Source organism: Dermacentor silvarum, chromosome 3 (genome assembly GCF_013339745.2).
Source record: "Dermacentor silvarum isolate Dsil-2018 chromosome 3, BIME_Dsil_1.4, whole genome shotgun sequence".
NCBI lineage: Eukaryota > Metazoa > Arthropoda > Arachnida > Ixodida > Ixodidae > Dermacentor > Dermacentor silvarum.
The window spans coordinates 170,234,822-170,252,431 of NC_051156.1; the positions used below are offsets into that span (position 1 = coordinate 170,234,822).

At 46.4% G+C, this 17,610-nt stretch overlaps 1 protein-coding gene across 1 annotated transcript in view; it reads right to left on the reverse strand.

Moving 5' to 3' along the window:
* LOC119446079 (erythroferrone-like) overlaps nt 1-17,610 on the reverse strand; it is a 51,287-nt gene that overhangs the window by 5,642 nt on the left and 28,035 nt on the right. Inside the window, exons 3-6 of the mRNA XM_049663890.1 lie at nt 10,295-10,441; nt 8,171-8,273; nt 7,455-7,495; nt 4,626-4,826 (exon numbers count right to left, since the gene is read on the reverse strand). Of these exons, the coding sequence (XP_049519847.1) occupies nt 4,626-4,826; nt 7,455-7,495; nt 8,171-8,273; nt 10,295-10,381 (432 nt within the window). The 5' untranslated portion in view covers nt 10,382-10,441. The remainder of the gene's footprint in view (nt 1-4,625; nt 4,827-7,454; nt 7,496-8,170; nt 8,274-10,294; nt 10,442-17,610) is intronic.

Sequence of the window (17,610 nt, forward strand, 5' to 3'; positions counted from 1 at the left end):
AAGCAGCGCCAGAACATTTGAACAGCAAAGAAGGGACGAAGAAGCACGAGATCGCGGAATCGAATCCCGGCCGCGGCGGCCGCATTTCGATGGAGGCGAAATGCAAAAAAGCCCGTGTGCTTGCGTTGTAGTGCACGCTAAAGAACCCCAGGTGGTCAAAATTAATCCGGAGTCCTCCACTACGGCGTGCTTCATAATCGGAACTGGTTTTGGCACGTAAGACCCCAGAAAGAAGAAAATCATTGTATATAAAATTAAAATTAACGTCTGCGTTCTTTTTACAGAACCGCGACATGATTCTAAGGCACGCTGTAGTTTGGAACTCCGGATTAATTTAGACCACCTGGGCTTCTTTAACGTGCACCCAATGCATGGTACACGGGTGTTATGCGCTACGCCGCCAACAATATGCGGCTGCAGAGGCTGGGATTTGATCCCGCGCCCTCAAACTCAGCAGCGGCCTAACCTTATTTTGACCACCCGGAGGTGGTAAAAATAATCCGGAGACCCCCACAACGACGTGCCTCGTAATCACATCGTGGTTTTGGCACGAAAAACGCCGGAATTCTTTATATTTTCATCTAGTATGATTTAGGGTTCGGCAAAGCATTACCAGATGGGCCAACCTGTTTTTGTAAGGTGAGTAACTGTGTGTGTGACGTGAGCCTGCTTGCATGTGACAGAGCAGCTAGGCGACGGCGCTGGCATGATCGACGTGTGCTTTTTTATACTCCGGCCGGCAAAGAAACGTGGCATCATTGTTCCGTTACGACCTGGGCCGATACCGAAGGCGATGCGGGTTCCCGTAGTATCTGCGTAGCGATAGCTGTAAGAGGAACAGACTTCGGAATGTGGGCCAATCCCGAAGGAGGCGCAGCCTAACACAGCGTGTCAAAGCTCTAGCTTCCACGGAGGAAGAGTGAGCGAAACTGGCACACTCTCGCTTTTATAAGCAACTTGTTTTACTGTGCCATGTGCCGCACGTGGTTTCGGGAGAGAAAGAAACCGCTGATGTGACGCACATTTATTACATGTTGGCTTTTATAAGTGAATAAACAAATGTTGCATTAAAAATCCTGACCGACTACAACCGTGGAATCGCAAAAACATCAGTCGTACGTTGTGGCTTGGTATTGGGGGCGAGGACTTAGGGAGTCGCCATCTGTCGTAAGCGCCTCGCTTGCGTAGTATGAGGGATAACGCGGCGCGCTCCTCGTAGGTTTGGCTGTCGGTGCTCAATAAAAACACCAAGTGGGAGCCCTCCTGACCATCTCTGCAAGTACTCTCCAAACGAGCGAAGTTTCTTACTGTCAAAATAATAATTTTGGGCAAGCAGAAAGCGCAGAATAGTTTGATGGAGCTATCTCTTTGTATTGAATACCTACAGTGAACGCCCATTGCGTGCCGTCGCCGCGATGGAGTCCCCCGAACCAGCTTCTTACGTGAAAGGTGGGCAGTCGCTGAGGGCAGACTATGTGAAATATATCCGTATAGTGTGCTGTCGGTATAACCAAATGGAGCATAACAGATTGAAGCCTCAATGCAGCGATCGCACGGGTTCGCAGCGATCGACTGCGCGTCTGCATCCATGTCCGCGCACGATGTTTCGCTTTCGCTGCGAGCGCGTTTTCGCACCGTGCCGTGAGCTTTAGGCCGCAGCATATGACCATTTGACAGTAGACAAGCAACCATTGTTGCGTGGAGGCTATCAGAGCTGTTCAAAAGTAATTTCGTTATAACTAGGGACTTCGACGCTATACGGCGACTCGTGATGTGCCATCGCGACGATTCAATATTTTTTTTCTTTTCTTCTAAATTCTCCGACATTTCAATATCGTTATTTCTGAAGTTGCGTCGCACTGTATGTTTATCGGTCTTCTCAGCGAGGAATTTCCCGCTGTTTCTTTTTGTTAATACAGTACATTCATTGTTTGGTGCTAAAACAAACATGAGCATATGCCGTGTATTTTTTGAATGTGCCGTTCCCTTTCCATTCTGGTGAACTTGCCAGTATCTAGAATCAACAAGTTGATAGACCGAATCTTCATGACATTCACCGGGCAGAGCGCGCGGGCGTGCTTCTCAGTGCGCGCTTTCTGCTGCTCACCAAACATCGCAGCTCCAACGCCGTAGCATAAATCTTCCTCGTCGAAGTGCTTGCTACACATCATAGTTGCCGCCGACGGCTGCTTGCTGGTTATAAGTTTCGCAATCCAAGCTACACGCAGCTTCTTGGCCTGCGGTACGTGCGAAGGCTGACACCGGGCTCCGTTACGTACGCGTCCGGCACTGCGGTACCGAGCAATAGCCTACCATGTCGGACGCCTTCAAAGGCAGCCACTACTTGTTATAGCGCTTTCACGCGGACTCCCGAAGCGGAAAAACATCCCCACTTTATCAGAACCGTAGCGCAGGTGGGACTAAACTTTCGTTTTCAGCTCGCTTCGGCGCTTCCGAAGCAGACGACGCGGCCGCTGTGTCCACGTGATCCCTCATTCCAAGGGACGCCGACGGTGGCGCCAGCTTTTCCAATGGCGGGGCTCGCCCCCAGTTGCTGAACGGACTTAGACACATAGGACGGGTGGAGAAGCCGCCTTAAGTTTCCTGTGCTACTAGTTCCCTGTTATGCGATATATTATGACAAAGTCTGGTCGAGCGTACTTAATTAATAATGAGTTAAGTAGCGATCACACTGCAGTCCCGAATAATTGATAACTCACTCTCGCAATTCTTTTAGTACAGAGAAATGGTCTTAATGCACGAAGAATTGCCGAAACACGTGTGGCGTTATCGTGCTTCTGCTTGGAAACAGCATTCAAGCGCAAATTGGCGAGAAATGAAAAATGAGGATTAATGAAAAAACAGTAGCGATTACAGTGACTCGCAAACAAAGTCCACTTAAATATAGATATCGCGTCAACGGTCATGCTTTGTCCTCGGTTAGTAAGTGTAAGTATTAGGGAATCTTCATAACATCAGACTTGGAACGAGCATAATTTTTATATCGGAAAGAAAGCAGTGCGGAAATTGGGGTACTTGAGATGAACACTTCGACATTCGACTCCCGAAATCAGATTATTGGCTTATAAAACCTTCTTAAGGTCCGTCTTAGATATGCATGAGTGATTTGGGGTCCCTTCACCGAAGTTATTATTAAAAAGATTGAAATCGTGCAGAGAAATGGCCGAAAGATTCGCCTACAGCTCTATACAACACTTGCGCATCGCCAAGCCCATTCCTAACTCGAAAGTTTGCGATTATTTATACTTGGCCTATCGTGACCAACTAGGCATACCGAAAAGTAGTTATGTAGAATCGCTTGCTTGACGCACACTAGATCAAGTCACACAAAAAAGCTTAGCGAATATTTTTTTGCAAAACATAGCGATTCAAGAATACGTCTTTCCCTCGCATTATCCGCTAGTGGAACCAGCTGCCTGCTAGTGCACAGCCGAGTGCGCAACAGTACAATAATTCATTTCTGCGATTAAACTAAAGTGAAAAAAACTCAGTACCATGTTTTTTTTTTTTTTTTTTTTTTTTTGGTGCCACCATTTTCGTGAGCATGCGCGCTTTTCTCTACCATCGCTTTGTTCTGTTGAATTATCGCAGCTACGGACACGCGCGTAATTAGTGCAACACCGGCAACTTTCTGTTCCCTTTTTCATCTACCTATCACTTCACCGTTTTATGTTGTGCGCAGTCTTTCTCGCTTATTTTCTTTCTTTCCATGGATGCAGTGCATTGCAAATGTAATCGTTTGGGGCAGCCACTCCGAAAAGATTCTAAATATGTTTGGCTTGTCTTTTTTTTTTTTTTGCTTCCTTTTATGACGTTTCGGTACCAGTGCACTGCATCTCGTTGTTGTGTATGTGCACTTGTTTAACTCAGGTATTTGCACATGTATTTACCCACTCCTGCTTGAGATCTCATCAGAGAATAGCAAATAACCTGGAAACAAATAAATGAACAAATAAATCCTATGATTGATTTATTGATTAATTAATTCCGTCTTGACCTTATCTAATAATATCAAAATTATTTTTGAACAAATGAGCGTAACAGAATTGCAAAAAAAACGGGTACACCCGTGCACACTGGATAAAGCTGTTACCTCAGAGCCTCTTTTAACCCTTAGGTCCTAAATTATTTCTCCAGGGAAAAGCAAACATTTCAAGTGCAGTTAGAAATACTGCTAAACTAAAAAAAAATCTGATACAGGCGTTTATAGCATGAAAGTATACATTCAGATCCGCACGTTTTTTGCAGGACAAACTCCGACTTGGCAAGCGAGCCATCTTGCATCTTACGGCAGCCTGTAAAATTGTTTTTACACCTTAATGAACGCAGCCGCGTGAGCTTCTTCGAGTGTTCACCCTCGTTGGAAACACCATGTACTGAGTATTCCTTTCGTTGTCAGACATGGTGACGTGCCGACACGTATTTAATTGTTGGATGTGCATGCCGTCAAAATTAAGGTTTCTCTCGCTTACACATCCCTTTCGGATTTAGGAGCTCAGATACGATATGTGGAGAACTCGCGACAGTAGGCTAGAAGATAGATGAGCTAAGTGTCCATCCAACCGAATGAGTGGAACTGCAGGTGCGTGCAAGTCGACACCCACCCTGTGGAACGGGTGCAGACGCAGCTCCTTCCCCTTTCGTGCTCGAACGTCTTGCGAGAGCTCCCAGAAGAAGCCCGACTGGGATCGGGGCAGCATGCTGGCGCGGTCGATCTCCACCAGCGGGGGCAGCCACGGCAGCAGAGAGTCGCTCGCATTCGCGCCGCCAGACACGGGCACGGAGCAGTTCGTCGAGTTCTTGCACTATAGACGACAGGAAAAGAGGTCACTTGTTTTATTTGCTGAACTAGCTATACTGACCTGGCAATTTGAGCAAGTAAAGCTGGACCAAGCTGGATTTACACAATCGGGCGGATCGCTCATTTTAGTCTGCAGAAGAGCTTGGCGTGGCTCGATTACAACGAAACGCGCCGGTATAGTAGTTCCTCGACGCCGTACTCGTGGGCGGATTGGGCGGCCAGCAAGCCGCATACGTAATTCTCGTCCGCGGGCTGAATGACCGACCCATTCCGTGGTGTGAACGCAAATTAAGGAATGATGCTGGATTCACGCGATTATCGAAACAATGCGCTGAATCATCGAATTGGATTACCAAACATAGGTTTATCAAAACACTGCAAAAGCATGAAGTAGAGGGTAAGAAAGAAGGTAAAAATGGAAGGAGGCGATAAGAGATGGTAAGCGCATTCTTACGCTTACCTTCACTTCTTCACTTCTCCCTCTTTATATAGTCCTTTTTTATTTTCCCCTCTCCTTCGCGTTCGTAGTGTTTCGATAGCCTCACGTCACGTGGCAAACTACGTGTAGTTACGCACAGTATTTAATCAACGCCCTGTGTGGAGCGCTGATTTTATCTCCGTCCACGCTTGATGATGGTGATAATTATTTCTTTTGGCATCCCATTAATAATGGGCCGGTGACAACGTAGCTTGCTTGAGCTCATCAGGTTTTACAGCATCCATTGCACTCTAGCATTGTGTCCAATGCACCGTGTTAACGTCTCTTGCTATGGCCCGTGGATTCCATATATGAAGAACCGAGCCAAACCTAATCAAAAGTCGATGCCATCAACGTCACACCCTCACCACCGTTTCTCGTCGCCTGTCACCATCAACCCAACACACAATTTTAGCCCTAGACAGGTGGCCGAAATCAAAGAAATGTTTTCTCTCTCTCTCTCTCTCTCTCTCTTAGTTAATACCGAATTCAAGCGTTTCTGGGAAGTCGTTAATGGAAGTGCCCCAACGTCCTCGATCGCGAAACAGTTATCGGGCTGCCCGGACCCACATCACTTTGCTGCAAGGATAGTTAGCTTTCGAAACAGCATCGCCAAGCCGCTTTCCGTACCCAAAAGCTCAAGCCCCTCTACACGTCTATTGCCTTCTTTTGTGCACCTGGCCAATAACGACCCCTAACTTGGCGTCCCCTATGTACAAAAATTCCAACTTTCGACTGCTACTGCCGCGACACTGACAAGCAGTAAATAGGCGCTCCCGGAATGTCTAAATTGGCGCTTGTCTCATTGTGCAGCACCAGTACACGTATTCGCGTGTGCTTTGCAGATAGTTTTTCTGCTGGATTATGTGAGAGACGGACAGGTCCGCCTCATATAATTTGCTGGATAGGTACAGTGCTCACGGATTCAAACGCGACAGGCAAATTTTGGTTAGAACACTCATCCTGTGCAATTACTCGAGAGCACCATGCCATGTTGCTTCGAATCTGGTCACGCAAGGTGACCCGGACTCTTATCTAAGCGTACGTGTAGCGATTGCGCCGATGTCACACAAACTACCGATGGTGGAAACAAAAGCATGAGCATTGGTTAGGCCTAAATTGTCGCGTTTCAATCCGTGAGCACTGTACACGAACGACTCGCGGGGTGCAGGATGAATCAATTCGGTCAAGCTATACTAACTGCTTTCCTCTCTGGAGGCGATGCACGACCTTGGGTTTACCGCACGGAAGTGGCGAGGACTGCCACTGGAACGCGACTGCACATGGTAGGATGCATTCACGCGTGACCCATATCGTTTCTATGAGCATTCGCCACAGACGCTCTTTTTGCGGCCAGTTTCGTTTCAAGGAGCCTGCCAAGGGAAAATAATTGTTCGCGTAGCTCCCACATGAACTCCGCTATTCAAAATTTGATCGTTGGGATAGGTAGCGTAGAGGACGGGCCCCAAGGTACTCATTTGCTGTAGCCACCTATTGTTGATAATTAGAAAAAGCTAATTAGCGTAACTTCGTTAATTACGCATGTAAGTGCCGAAATTGCTCTGTATCTAGAGGCCGCCAATCCGTATACTCGAATGGTAACAATAACGTGACCAAGGTTTACATTTTTCTAATTTAAAAAATTTGGTGCAGCTAAAAATAACAACACCCTGTATATGTTTCTTTGAATTCTTGGGGTTTACGTGCTAAAACCACAATATGGTTATGAGGAATTATATATATATATATATATATATATATATATATATATATATATATATACGGATCGCATGGGCAGACGGATCGCAAGGGCAGGGTTGAAATAATGCTAGCCCCAAAAGTACAATTTCAGAGAATAGATTACGATATATATATATATATATATATATATATATATATATATATATATATATATGCACCTCTACCACGGGACCGGCTTCCCACAATTCACACACATTTTTACGCTTTGACCCTCCCCCTAATGCTAACGCATTAAGAACAAGAAACTTTAAGTGAAGGTATCTGAGCTCGCCATAGAATATTACGACTGGCAACATATATTGAAGTGTTTTAGAGACGCACAAAACAAAACTCCGGATGTTGCTTTCTGTTCGTAATGAAACCGTAAATTTAGAACACCACGGTAGAGCTTACCTGCATGTCAGCCATCACTTGGGCTCTCCTTTCTGCGGCCTCTGCAAAAGAGTGAAAACAGCTTAAATAAACTAAACACTAGGCATACGACACTGTGAATTTGGTAGAAACATGCTTGTCAGCATCGACATTAATAAAGTTTCATAAATTCGAGCGACAAGCTGACCATCTGGGCATGTGGAATATCATGGTGTAAGTTGTTGTGGCAAATACAACTGTTTTAGTCTTTAGTGGGGCTACCTTCGTGTCCTGCTCAGCAGGGACGCTTATGCTAAACGAAGAGCGATTTATTCATCTTGCCTAAGCCTCGGTGGTCCACCTTGCTGCCTAATACAGTGGCGTTAATAAGCACTGAGTGCTGAAGCGCGCAATAGAGATGCGCTCATTAGTAATACCTTAGTTCGTCAGTATCGAAATGTTCTTGAATCCACACCTTCTTTTCAATGCAATTTTTACTTTCCTATAAGCCGCAGAACACCAAAAGGGCATACGGCACAAGGTCTCTTCCACTTAAGCATGAGCTTCGTTAAGGCAAATGCCTGATCTCGTGTACTTGTCCCGGTTATTCGGTCAGCCTGTGCATTTTGGTTCCGCTACAATGTGCATAGTTCCATACCAAATATAGTCAATTGATCTGTACTTCTGCAGTGCTTTTTGTACTTTTTACGTGTGCACTCATGATCACGAATACGCCCAAGTAGCGATCATGCCCCCACCTCGCAGAAGCCCCTTGAATTCCCTGAACATCTCCTCTCGTGTAATGTTGGCACCTGGTGGGCCCCTGGGACCTCTGGGACCAGGGGGGCCTTGCGGTCCTTCCTGTAACATGGAAGCCAAAGTCACTTTATCGACTGATCAGAGCCCAGCAGACAGTAAAATAATAACTAAGTTCTAAGGTTCCTATACTGCGTCTCACCAACTCATGCGCAGTCCGTGTACTAGTGTGGCTCAGTAGCTTCGCTTACGTGAACTCGATTCCAGTGGGTCGAATCAGCCGTCGAGTCAGCCCAGCTCGACCTGACCACGTTTGCTTGCATCTTGTCAAGCGGTTTAAGTAGGGTGCCTACATGCAACGCCGTTTTAAAACGGCGTTGCATATAGGCTCCCTAGGTTTAAGCGAGTCGACCCGCTCCCTACAGGAGGGTTGATCGAACTCGTTTCGACGCTCACTCGAGCTGCCCCGCTCGAGCTGACTCGATATCGGATTTCGGCCCGTCAAGACGAGTCGACCCAATTGCATTGGGTTCATGTAGACGTAGCTATAGTAATGAGAGCTGGCTGCCTGTTACAGACATTCCCTTTGTCGCTACCAATTTTTATCTGACCATTACGATTCAGTAAGCGTCGCGGAGGAGCCCTTCTTCTAGGTGGCTCACGCAACCCATAGGTTTCGCTGAAGGGCACCAAGTTGGTGAAATGATATCTATGCAAGGACGGGGTGCAGTTTCCAAAGCCACTTCCCTGCGCAACGCGTGATCATCATACAACTTGAAACAGCTGCCCTCCAGCAAGGCCTGTGCTCGCCAAATTTATCCTGAGCAAAAGCAGCGCTCGATTATCACACTAGCGATGAGCCCGATGATGCCAGGAACGCCGTGGTTGCGATGGCCAGACATTGACGACACTTACGCAAGGGCCATTTTGTGAGCACGGGTCCAGATACGTTACCTACGTATCTTGGTTCGGGAGAGACTCGCAGATGGTTTGCTACCCTTCACTAATGAAGGAGGGAGAAAGAGAAGAACGAAAAGTTGCAACAACTGATGTGCGCTGGCTCATCTCACAGCGTTCAGCGCCAATTGATAGGTGGTTGCGCAGACCAGAGTTCCTCAGATATCACAGCCGCGGGCTTTAGTAGATCTATGTCAGGGTGACACTCGACACTGTGAGCGCACTTTATTTAGAATCGTAAGTAAGGGTAGTGCGCATGAAATGCCTTCCGTCATGAAAAAAATGACAGCGGCGAATGATTATTATCCGGCACCTTATCGCAAATAGTCATGAGATTTTAAGCGCATTCAGTTCACCTAGGCTTCAAAAACCACCAGGCGTTTTCTTTCTTTGTTTTTCTTTTTTGCGTACCAACGAAGCCCAAAAGCTTTCGCTGAAGGCTTTTCTTATACGCCCGAAATCTGCTCCCGCAAGGCTCATCTGTTATATTTATAACGTCATATAGTTGGTTGTCGGTTGCACTGCTAAGTTTGAGGGCGTGGGATGAAGTCCCGGCCACGGCGGCTGCATTTCGACAGGGGTGAAATGCATAAACGCCCTTCTACAGTACATTGAGTGCACGTCAAAAAAACCCCAGGTGGTCAAATTTAATCCGGAGTCGCCCACTACAATGTGTCTCATAATCATATCGGCGTTTTGGCACGTGAGACCTCAGAATTTAATTTTTAGATGATTGTGGATAAACGAATACCAGTAAAAGGCTAGTTTCACAGCGATTCCAGAAATGCTAATAAGCTGAAAGAGTGGAAAATGCGAGAGAAGATCTCGTAGGGGACAACGAAACATCGAGAGCACTGCGGGACGCCTCTGACGTCACGACGCGCGAATCTCTGCGAAAGCGTCTGAAAAATGTATAGAAATCTTTATCTTTTGTTGTTTATTTCTTCAAGATAGCGTGGCTAAGCTCGGCTTCGTCCCCCACCTCGGTTCACTGAAGCCTCCCTTTCACATAAGGTCATTGTTTGCCGATTTAAAATGGCCCGCCTGTTCATTGCACCAAGACAAACAAGAGAGAGAGAGAAAAGACAAAACAAGAGGCACGTGACCCATTTTTGCTTCGTAAGCATGCAGGTGTGCGCGATAGAACTGAATCATGTGGGCCCACTCACCATTCTGAGAAAAGACGGGTCCACTTTCTTCTTGGGCCTTGCAGTCTGTGTCCTCTCAGAGTGACGGAGAAACGATTCCCAAGTCATCCGAGGGTCGAGCGTCGTCTGTCGGCCGAGCGTCGTCTGTCGGCCGAGCCGCCACTCTGGCTGTAGAAAGAAAGTACACAAAGCTTATTAACCACTGGAGCTTTTTTTTAAGGTAGTATTGACATGAATAAATAATGAGAAGTTGGCCCAAAGGCTTCACTCTTTTACATGCAAAAAACGTCGAAATGTAAGTCGCATGTCATTTATTTCTTTACAATTATCACAAAGCAAGGATTATTTATATTATCACTAAGTTAGCAGAAGCACATCAGAAGATTACATAAACACAATAAGTGCTCGCCCTTCACCCGATGACGTCGCAGGGCAGGGCCGTAAGGCTTTAGCCCACGAGTCGGCATGCCCTACACGCGAGCGATCTTAGGCCAGACGAAAGTTTGAGACCACTGTAATTTGATTTCGCTTCCTCATTTCGTATACTCCTGAAATGGGCGGGGCCTTATGTGTGGGGAGGCTTGAATATGCACTTCTTTTGCTTACAATGGAATATGTTGAAAGTTGGGTAAAAGAGAATAATAATTAGCGAACAGCAATATTGTAACAGCCTAGTTAGAACAAAAGAAATTAACTTACTAAGTAGATTTGAGAATAAGGGTCCCTATTCCAAAAAAGGCTCTTAAGGAAAAACTGTTCGTAAGGGCACAAGACAGACAATCGTGAGGGCAGATATATTATTGTCCTTCGAAGGTGGTCGGCCAATGACAAACACCACTACCGATTGAAAGGCTTCGTAAATTCGGCCCCATAGTACGAGAATCGAAGGGCTTACAACGCACAATAGTGATTATAACATCATCAAAACTGTGTTTATTTACATGAAGCAACATTTTCCTTTATCGAGAGATGGCCTTCGGTGCAACGAAGTCTACATATGGACCACCGTAGCATCATAAATAGGTGTGTTGGGCTGTGCCAGTACAAAGGACACCGACAAGCCTTTCTCCAGAAACATTTAAAAAGCAAAATCATATCGCGCGACTATAGTGAAAATGCAATCGCGGAAAACAATTGAACTCGGCTCTCTACGCACGACTCGCACTCGGTTTGATCGAACCGCCATGCACGGGCCGCGGAAAATAATGAAGATGCTGAGTACATCCGCTCTCCATTTCTCTAGTTTTCTAACAAAAAGCTCTTCGTGGCCTCTTGGCGAACGGCCAGGTTCGTCCGCTTCCGGGACGGTGCGGCCAATCGATGACGAAGCAAAACTTGGCTCCCGTTCAACGTGGGCTACACCACCATTGCATTTTTTTTTCGTTTGTTCATTCGTTTATGACTCGCAGTAGTCAACCTGGCCTTCCTACTTACTTCCTCCAAGTACACGCGCTCAGTGCTGTTGTGATCATTTTTCATTGGCACTGCGCACCACACGTGCATTCCGTTTATTTCCGACCCTTCCTGCTCCTCTCAAGTCGCTCTAACAGCGTCGCAGACGCTGGTTACATTGTTGTTATTGTTGACATCGCCATTTGCACGTATCTTGCGGACAACACAGAGCTAAAGCTCGGCTGGGGACGTGCGGAACTTGGCAAGCACTCCTAATGGGAAACAGTGGAGTCGGAAAGAAGTAGCTGATCAAGAGAGAAAAATGGGTGCGCTCAGGAAGATAATCGCTGCTGTTTTTCCGGGATGCCCGAGAAAGTCAAGGGCATCACGGTACTGAGATGCCCTTTAAGAGCGTTCTATATATATATATATATATATATATATATATATATATATATATATATATATATATATATATATATATATATATATATGTGTGTGTGTGTGTGTGTGTGTGTGTGTGTGTGTGTGTGTTATAATGCTACGGTCTCGTTCGACTACGCTTCTCTCAGCGAAAGAGGTAGATGGTTCTGTGGCCGCGCTCTACATTTCTCGCAAAAAAATTGCTGTCTTGTGTGCAAATGAAAGGACAAAAGGATAATTTGCAGTGATCCGTTCCATTTATTAAATAAGCGGACATGGGCTACAGCTTTCCCTTTAGTTGCTTGTCAGGTTCTCCACTCATTATGACCATTATGATGATGATGATGATGTCCTTAAAACATGGCACGTACTCACTCTGGGGGATTGGCCAAGAATTGCATGGGCACCTGAACTTTTAGATACTGTTTCTAGGAACTACAGTTATTGTGCTATTTATTAATCAAAACAGTCAGATTAATTTCCCCAAGCAGTACAATTTATAGTAATAACGCTATGATTGAACACTCAAATTATTAGTGGAGGCTTCTTCTTCTTCTTTCTGAAGGGATGGTTGGAGGTCTCGCTGGCGTTCCAGAATATAACAACCAGTAAAGGCTAATGTGATGCATTATAGCGCAATCATGAGTTCGTTCGCATAATCAAATTCTCGCATGAAGTGGACTGAAGTACTCGGTCTAATCCATAACTCTCGTCTCTTTCACCACGTACAAACGAAAAGCTCTAGAACCAGAGTAGCAACGTCTGGTTGGGTCACCGCGTTTTCTATAAAACATCACTGTCTCAATATTAGCTACAACGTCACCAGGCGTCCAGGTAACTTTTTTGAGACACAGGCATCAATGCTAGAGAAAGAAACAAAAAAAAATATTAAGTTTCAAAGTGACTGCAGGACAACTTGAGTCACTGATGTGTGCCTGTCTTCCACGAGCGAATGACCTCAATGGCGCATCGATTCCACGCAGTCAATTTTCCACTCGGGTGCCCTGGAACACTTCATTACGACAAGCAGGAAAACGTATATATTTCAGCCAGGCTTTTCTTGCAACATTCGACATAAAATTTTGAGCACCCCATCCTCATTAGCTTTTCTAACGTTAGGCTACAAACAAACTAGCCTGCTATCGATCAAGCTTCCCGTCTAAGCTTGAACCCTATAGTGCAGCCCTGCTGATAGAACCGCAAGAACGATAATTTGCTCTGCATTCTCCTCAGCGGAACTTTTCAAAGTCAGCTACGCCGCCACCCCGGTTATTGACTGGGTATGAAACAGACAAAAAGCGCACCAAACATAGAAGAAAGCTGCTGAGCGACTGCTTGGCAGCGCGTGAGTCGATAAGCAACAAACGAGCCGCGAGTCAGATCAATGTATCCCCTTGGGAAAGCGCAGTTGCACATTTCTTTTGCTCTGGTGCCCAACGCCGTGCTACCCGACCACCAAGCCCTTATTGATTCCGCGCCTGGGACAGGACTCCGCCATTGTGGTGGAAAGAAGTATCGTGTCCGCAAAGAGAACGCCGCATTAGTATCACGTCTGCACAAGGGAATACTCACAAAGCGGGGGGAAAAAATCTCAGAGTGTCAGTGAGAACAAAAGAACTGAGCGAAAGATAGTCGCCTGCTCGCTAAAGCACGTTACGCTGAGGACAATGTAATCTGCCTCACGCGAGCTTTCTGCAGTGTCGCGAAGCGTATTCGCAAGACCCCAGTACCAAGAGGAAAGGGTGACGTATGTTACTTAAACGGGGGTTACTAGTTAAGGCTTTCACTTGAACGCTGTTCTGCTTGCTCCTATGTAAATGCGCCAGAAATGCTCGGTGGCGGGTGAGGGGAGGGGGCGGGATGTAGAGAACGGCAAGTCATGGGTTGGGGGAGTGGTCACTTGCCCTTCACTAAAATACCGGACCGAGTGTATATCTGTAGTGACGGTGGCCTCAAAGTATAGCGTATATAGAATGGCGAAGTGGTTCCGGAGTCGGAGATGACGGCACTTCCCAGCACCCTGCCTGTGGTGCCATATATGCTACTTATGATGCCTTTGGTGGCAAGTGTAACAGCACTGCCTCTGTCTCGGCAAGTAGCCTCTTATTCCAAGTGTATGGAGACAAGAGATTTAGTATACGGATCGATAGAGAGATGCAGAGGGGCACTTTCAAACTATGTTGTCTACTGATTGAACTCCGCACAATCGAACTGTAGAGAATAGTCTAGCAAAAAATGACTAGGCCGTCAACAACCTTCATCTGCTTCACTTGTGCACGTGACTACGATGCCAAGATGAAGTGGGACGAACAGCATTCGGGTCAAAGTTGAAAAAAAAAGAAAACGTGCTAGCGCATGAGTCATTTCAAAATTAGGAGCATGGAAACGCCGCCGTGTAGCTTTCCTTTGTCATTTTCTTTCTTGACTTCGGTGAACCAAGTTTTTGTTACTACGGCTGCCCCATTGTAGTTCATACCGAAAAAAAAAATTACGAATTCTGCACGCACAGCTTCTGGTCACTATTTCTCAAGTACTATACAAGAGAGGTCCACGAACTCCGTGTCTTTGTTTCGTGCCAACGGAAACGACGAGAGCCTACGTCTAGGCTTTTGCCCCTGTCGCATAATTTTTTATCACTTTGAGTGAACTGGGTAGCTGCAAACTTTCCGGTTCTTGCGTTTTACTGGGCTAAATGTAGCAATAACCGGTCATCACACGCCAGCTTTCTCAGGACGCTACTACAGTCACTTAGGAGAGAAGATGTATGGCACGCTGTCGAGACAAGTCCTGGCCATCGTCCAAATGAGCCGCTGAGCGTCATTTAAGAAAGCGCACAGGCTGTTGTTACAGTGGCACTGCTTGAGTTGGACGAAATCTCATTTGAAAGGACTGGTCTGAAACGCTCGCTTTCGACGCTGTTTGTGAGCATTTACAAGGGTGGCCGGTGCTCGGCTATGAAGAAGCAAAGATCGTGTGAAGAAAATTTTGCAAAAGATGGTATTTTCCCTTGCGCGTCTTTTCTAATTTAAGTCTTATTCGCAGTACGACAAACGTAATGACATCGCACAAACTTACTACGCTAATGACAGAAAGCAGCAGGTACTATATTTTCGGCAGAGAACTTCCAAGGCTTACAAGAGAACTAAAGCAGCTAAATCAAAACGTCATCCCTAACAGCGAAATAAGTATTCGGCTTTTTCTTTTGTAAAAGGAAAATACTGAGGAAATCTCGACAGCTAGGAATCTTTTTTTTATTCATTTGTACCGACCAGCTGTTCCACAGGGACTGTACTGGATCGGGACGCGTGTTTTCTTGTGCCGTGTGGCCTGCTTTGAAAGGAAATCCACGAAATATGATGTACCTTATGCTTTTGCATCAATCTCCGAAACGATACACCATTCTCGACTACACTTGCAAGAAAAACACGTTACTGAGAAAAACAGAAACGTTTCTTCGTGTGCTACTGTCTTACATACTTTTTGGGTGGTAGAGTTTTTCTGCACAAGCAAAGGAGAAAAAGAAAAAGGGGGAGGGACGGGGAGAAGCTTTTACTGGCAACGAGCTTCCTCTAGAACGCAAAAAGAACTCAAATATTCATCATACGCCAGAAGCTGCCGACTGCGTTCGAGCGATTGATTTCGTGCTTCCTCCTACATCGCGAAAAAGCGAAATCTCTTTAGTGGAAGGCGGCCGTGCCGATCCCATTTTACTGAGAGTGCATTGTGCGCAAGAGTAGTTTGCGCAGAACTCTGACAACCAGCAGTTTAATTTGACGAACAGAAGCACAAATTAACCAAGCACTGTTTACTCCCACCGCAAAGGGTTAGTTTACGAGTTCGTTAGCAAACTACCACGAGTAAAACCCTGAAGCTGTCGAAGAAACAGACGTATATAGAAAGTCATAGGAGTACACGACTTTCCTTAAGTTCAAATGTTAAAAGATGCAGGTAGTTGCATGCTGAAAACTATATCATATATTAGGACATTTGTAGCACTCCGCTGAATTGCACACGATGCATCATTTCCTTTGAAGTCTCTGCCTTAACCACTTGGTCACAGCACCGGCAGAATTTCTCGCTGCAGGTGTTTGGTGATTAATTCCATGCTGCTGTGACGCGAGAGTACGATCATGCTATGTGGAATTGCACGCTGCTGCACGTCTGCCTAGAGCTTGCTTGGGAAAAAAATTGCTCGCGTATCAGTCTTCTAGTCAAGAAGACAGTGTGCAGAAGAGTACTCAAGCGAAATGACGAGAAAGAAAAAAAAAGAAGGAAAGAAAGATAGACAAGAAAAGAAGAAATGCATGCACACACGCGTGTTTCGAGAACTAATGGGAACACCCGCCTCGCCATTTTACCGAAAATCGTCATCTTAACTCTTCAAACTTATTACGATGTGTTAAGACGCGAACCAAAGTGATATACGACAAGGACAGGAAAGAGCGTCACTGCAACTAAGTTTATTCGAAGCTGATAGGTTGAAGTGAAACTATCTGCTCCGAATAAACATAGTTTCTGATTGATTGATTGATATGATTGATTGATCGATTGATATAGTAAACATTAATGTTGAGGTTGAGGAGATGGCCAACGACAATGCCGGCATCGTAATGGAAACGACGGCCGTACACAGCAGACCTGGTTTCGAGCTTTTGGCTGCTGGCGCAGCAAGAGGCGCGTACCCAGATCTAGTTCACTCCCGTCGTAATGAACCTACAACAGAACCGGTCATCATCCTGATGGCTAATCGGCGAATAACTAGCAAAACGAGTGTGCTACCGATGCGAAAGCATCCCACTTCTGGCTCGTGGGAGCCTGGGATCGCGTGTAAGGGGCCACGCCTCACGCAACGTGGTAAAATGTCACGTTGCTCGGCTCTTTCTTCGAACGCCGAAGAGGAACAGCTCTGTGCGCCGTCGGTAAAAACCAATTTCTTTGAACTTCGAGTTTCGCCTCCCGTGCCAGCACCATCCCACGCAAACAGAGAAGGCAGAGAGGGAGAGAGAGGGTGCTCTTCGCTCAAACACCGTCGAACTCGCTGCAATCAAAGACGAGGCACTCAATGCGCCGACCGTGAAGCTTTGGTGGTCTTGACGCGGATCCAATCTTCGATCGGGTCACGGCGCCGGCAAGACTGCGACCTCGCGCACGCCCGACAACCGCTCAATTGTCGCCGCCGTTAAGAGGATGGAGGGGGCGTCCTAGCCGGTGCTCAAGCTGACGCCTTCCGAGGGCGTCGTTTCTTTTTTTCCCTTTCGCTCCCTGGCAAAGGCAAAGAGCGGTACCGCCAGGCGTTAGAGACACACAGCGTGGACCCACGTTGTTTTCCGAGCAAACAGGACCGCTGCTGTGTCCGAGGTACGAGTAAGGCAAGACTTTGCGTCCCGCTCAGTAGCCGTCGGGACTTGGCCGGGATTGCGTCGGAGAAAACACAAATTCTTCTCTTTCTCGCTTTTTTTTTCTTTTCGTTTTTTGTAATGCCTGCCCGCGCTGTGTAGAGTTAGTTCGAGGAAAAGTCCTGG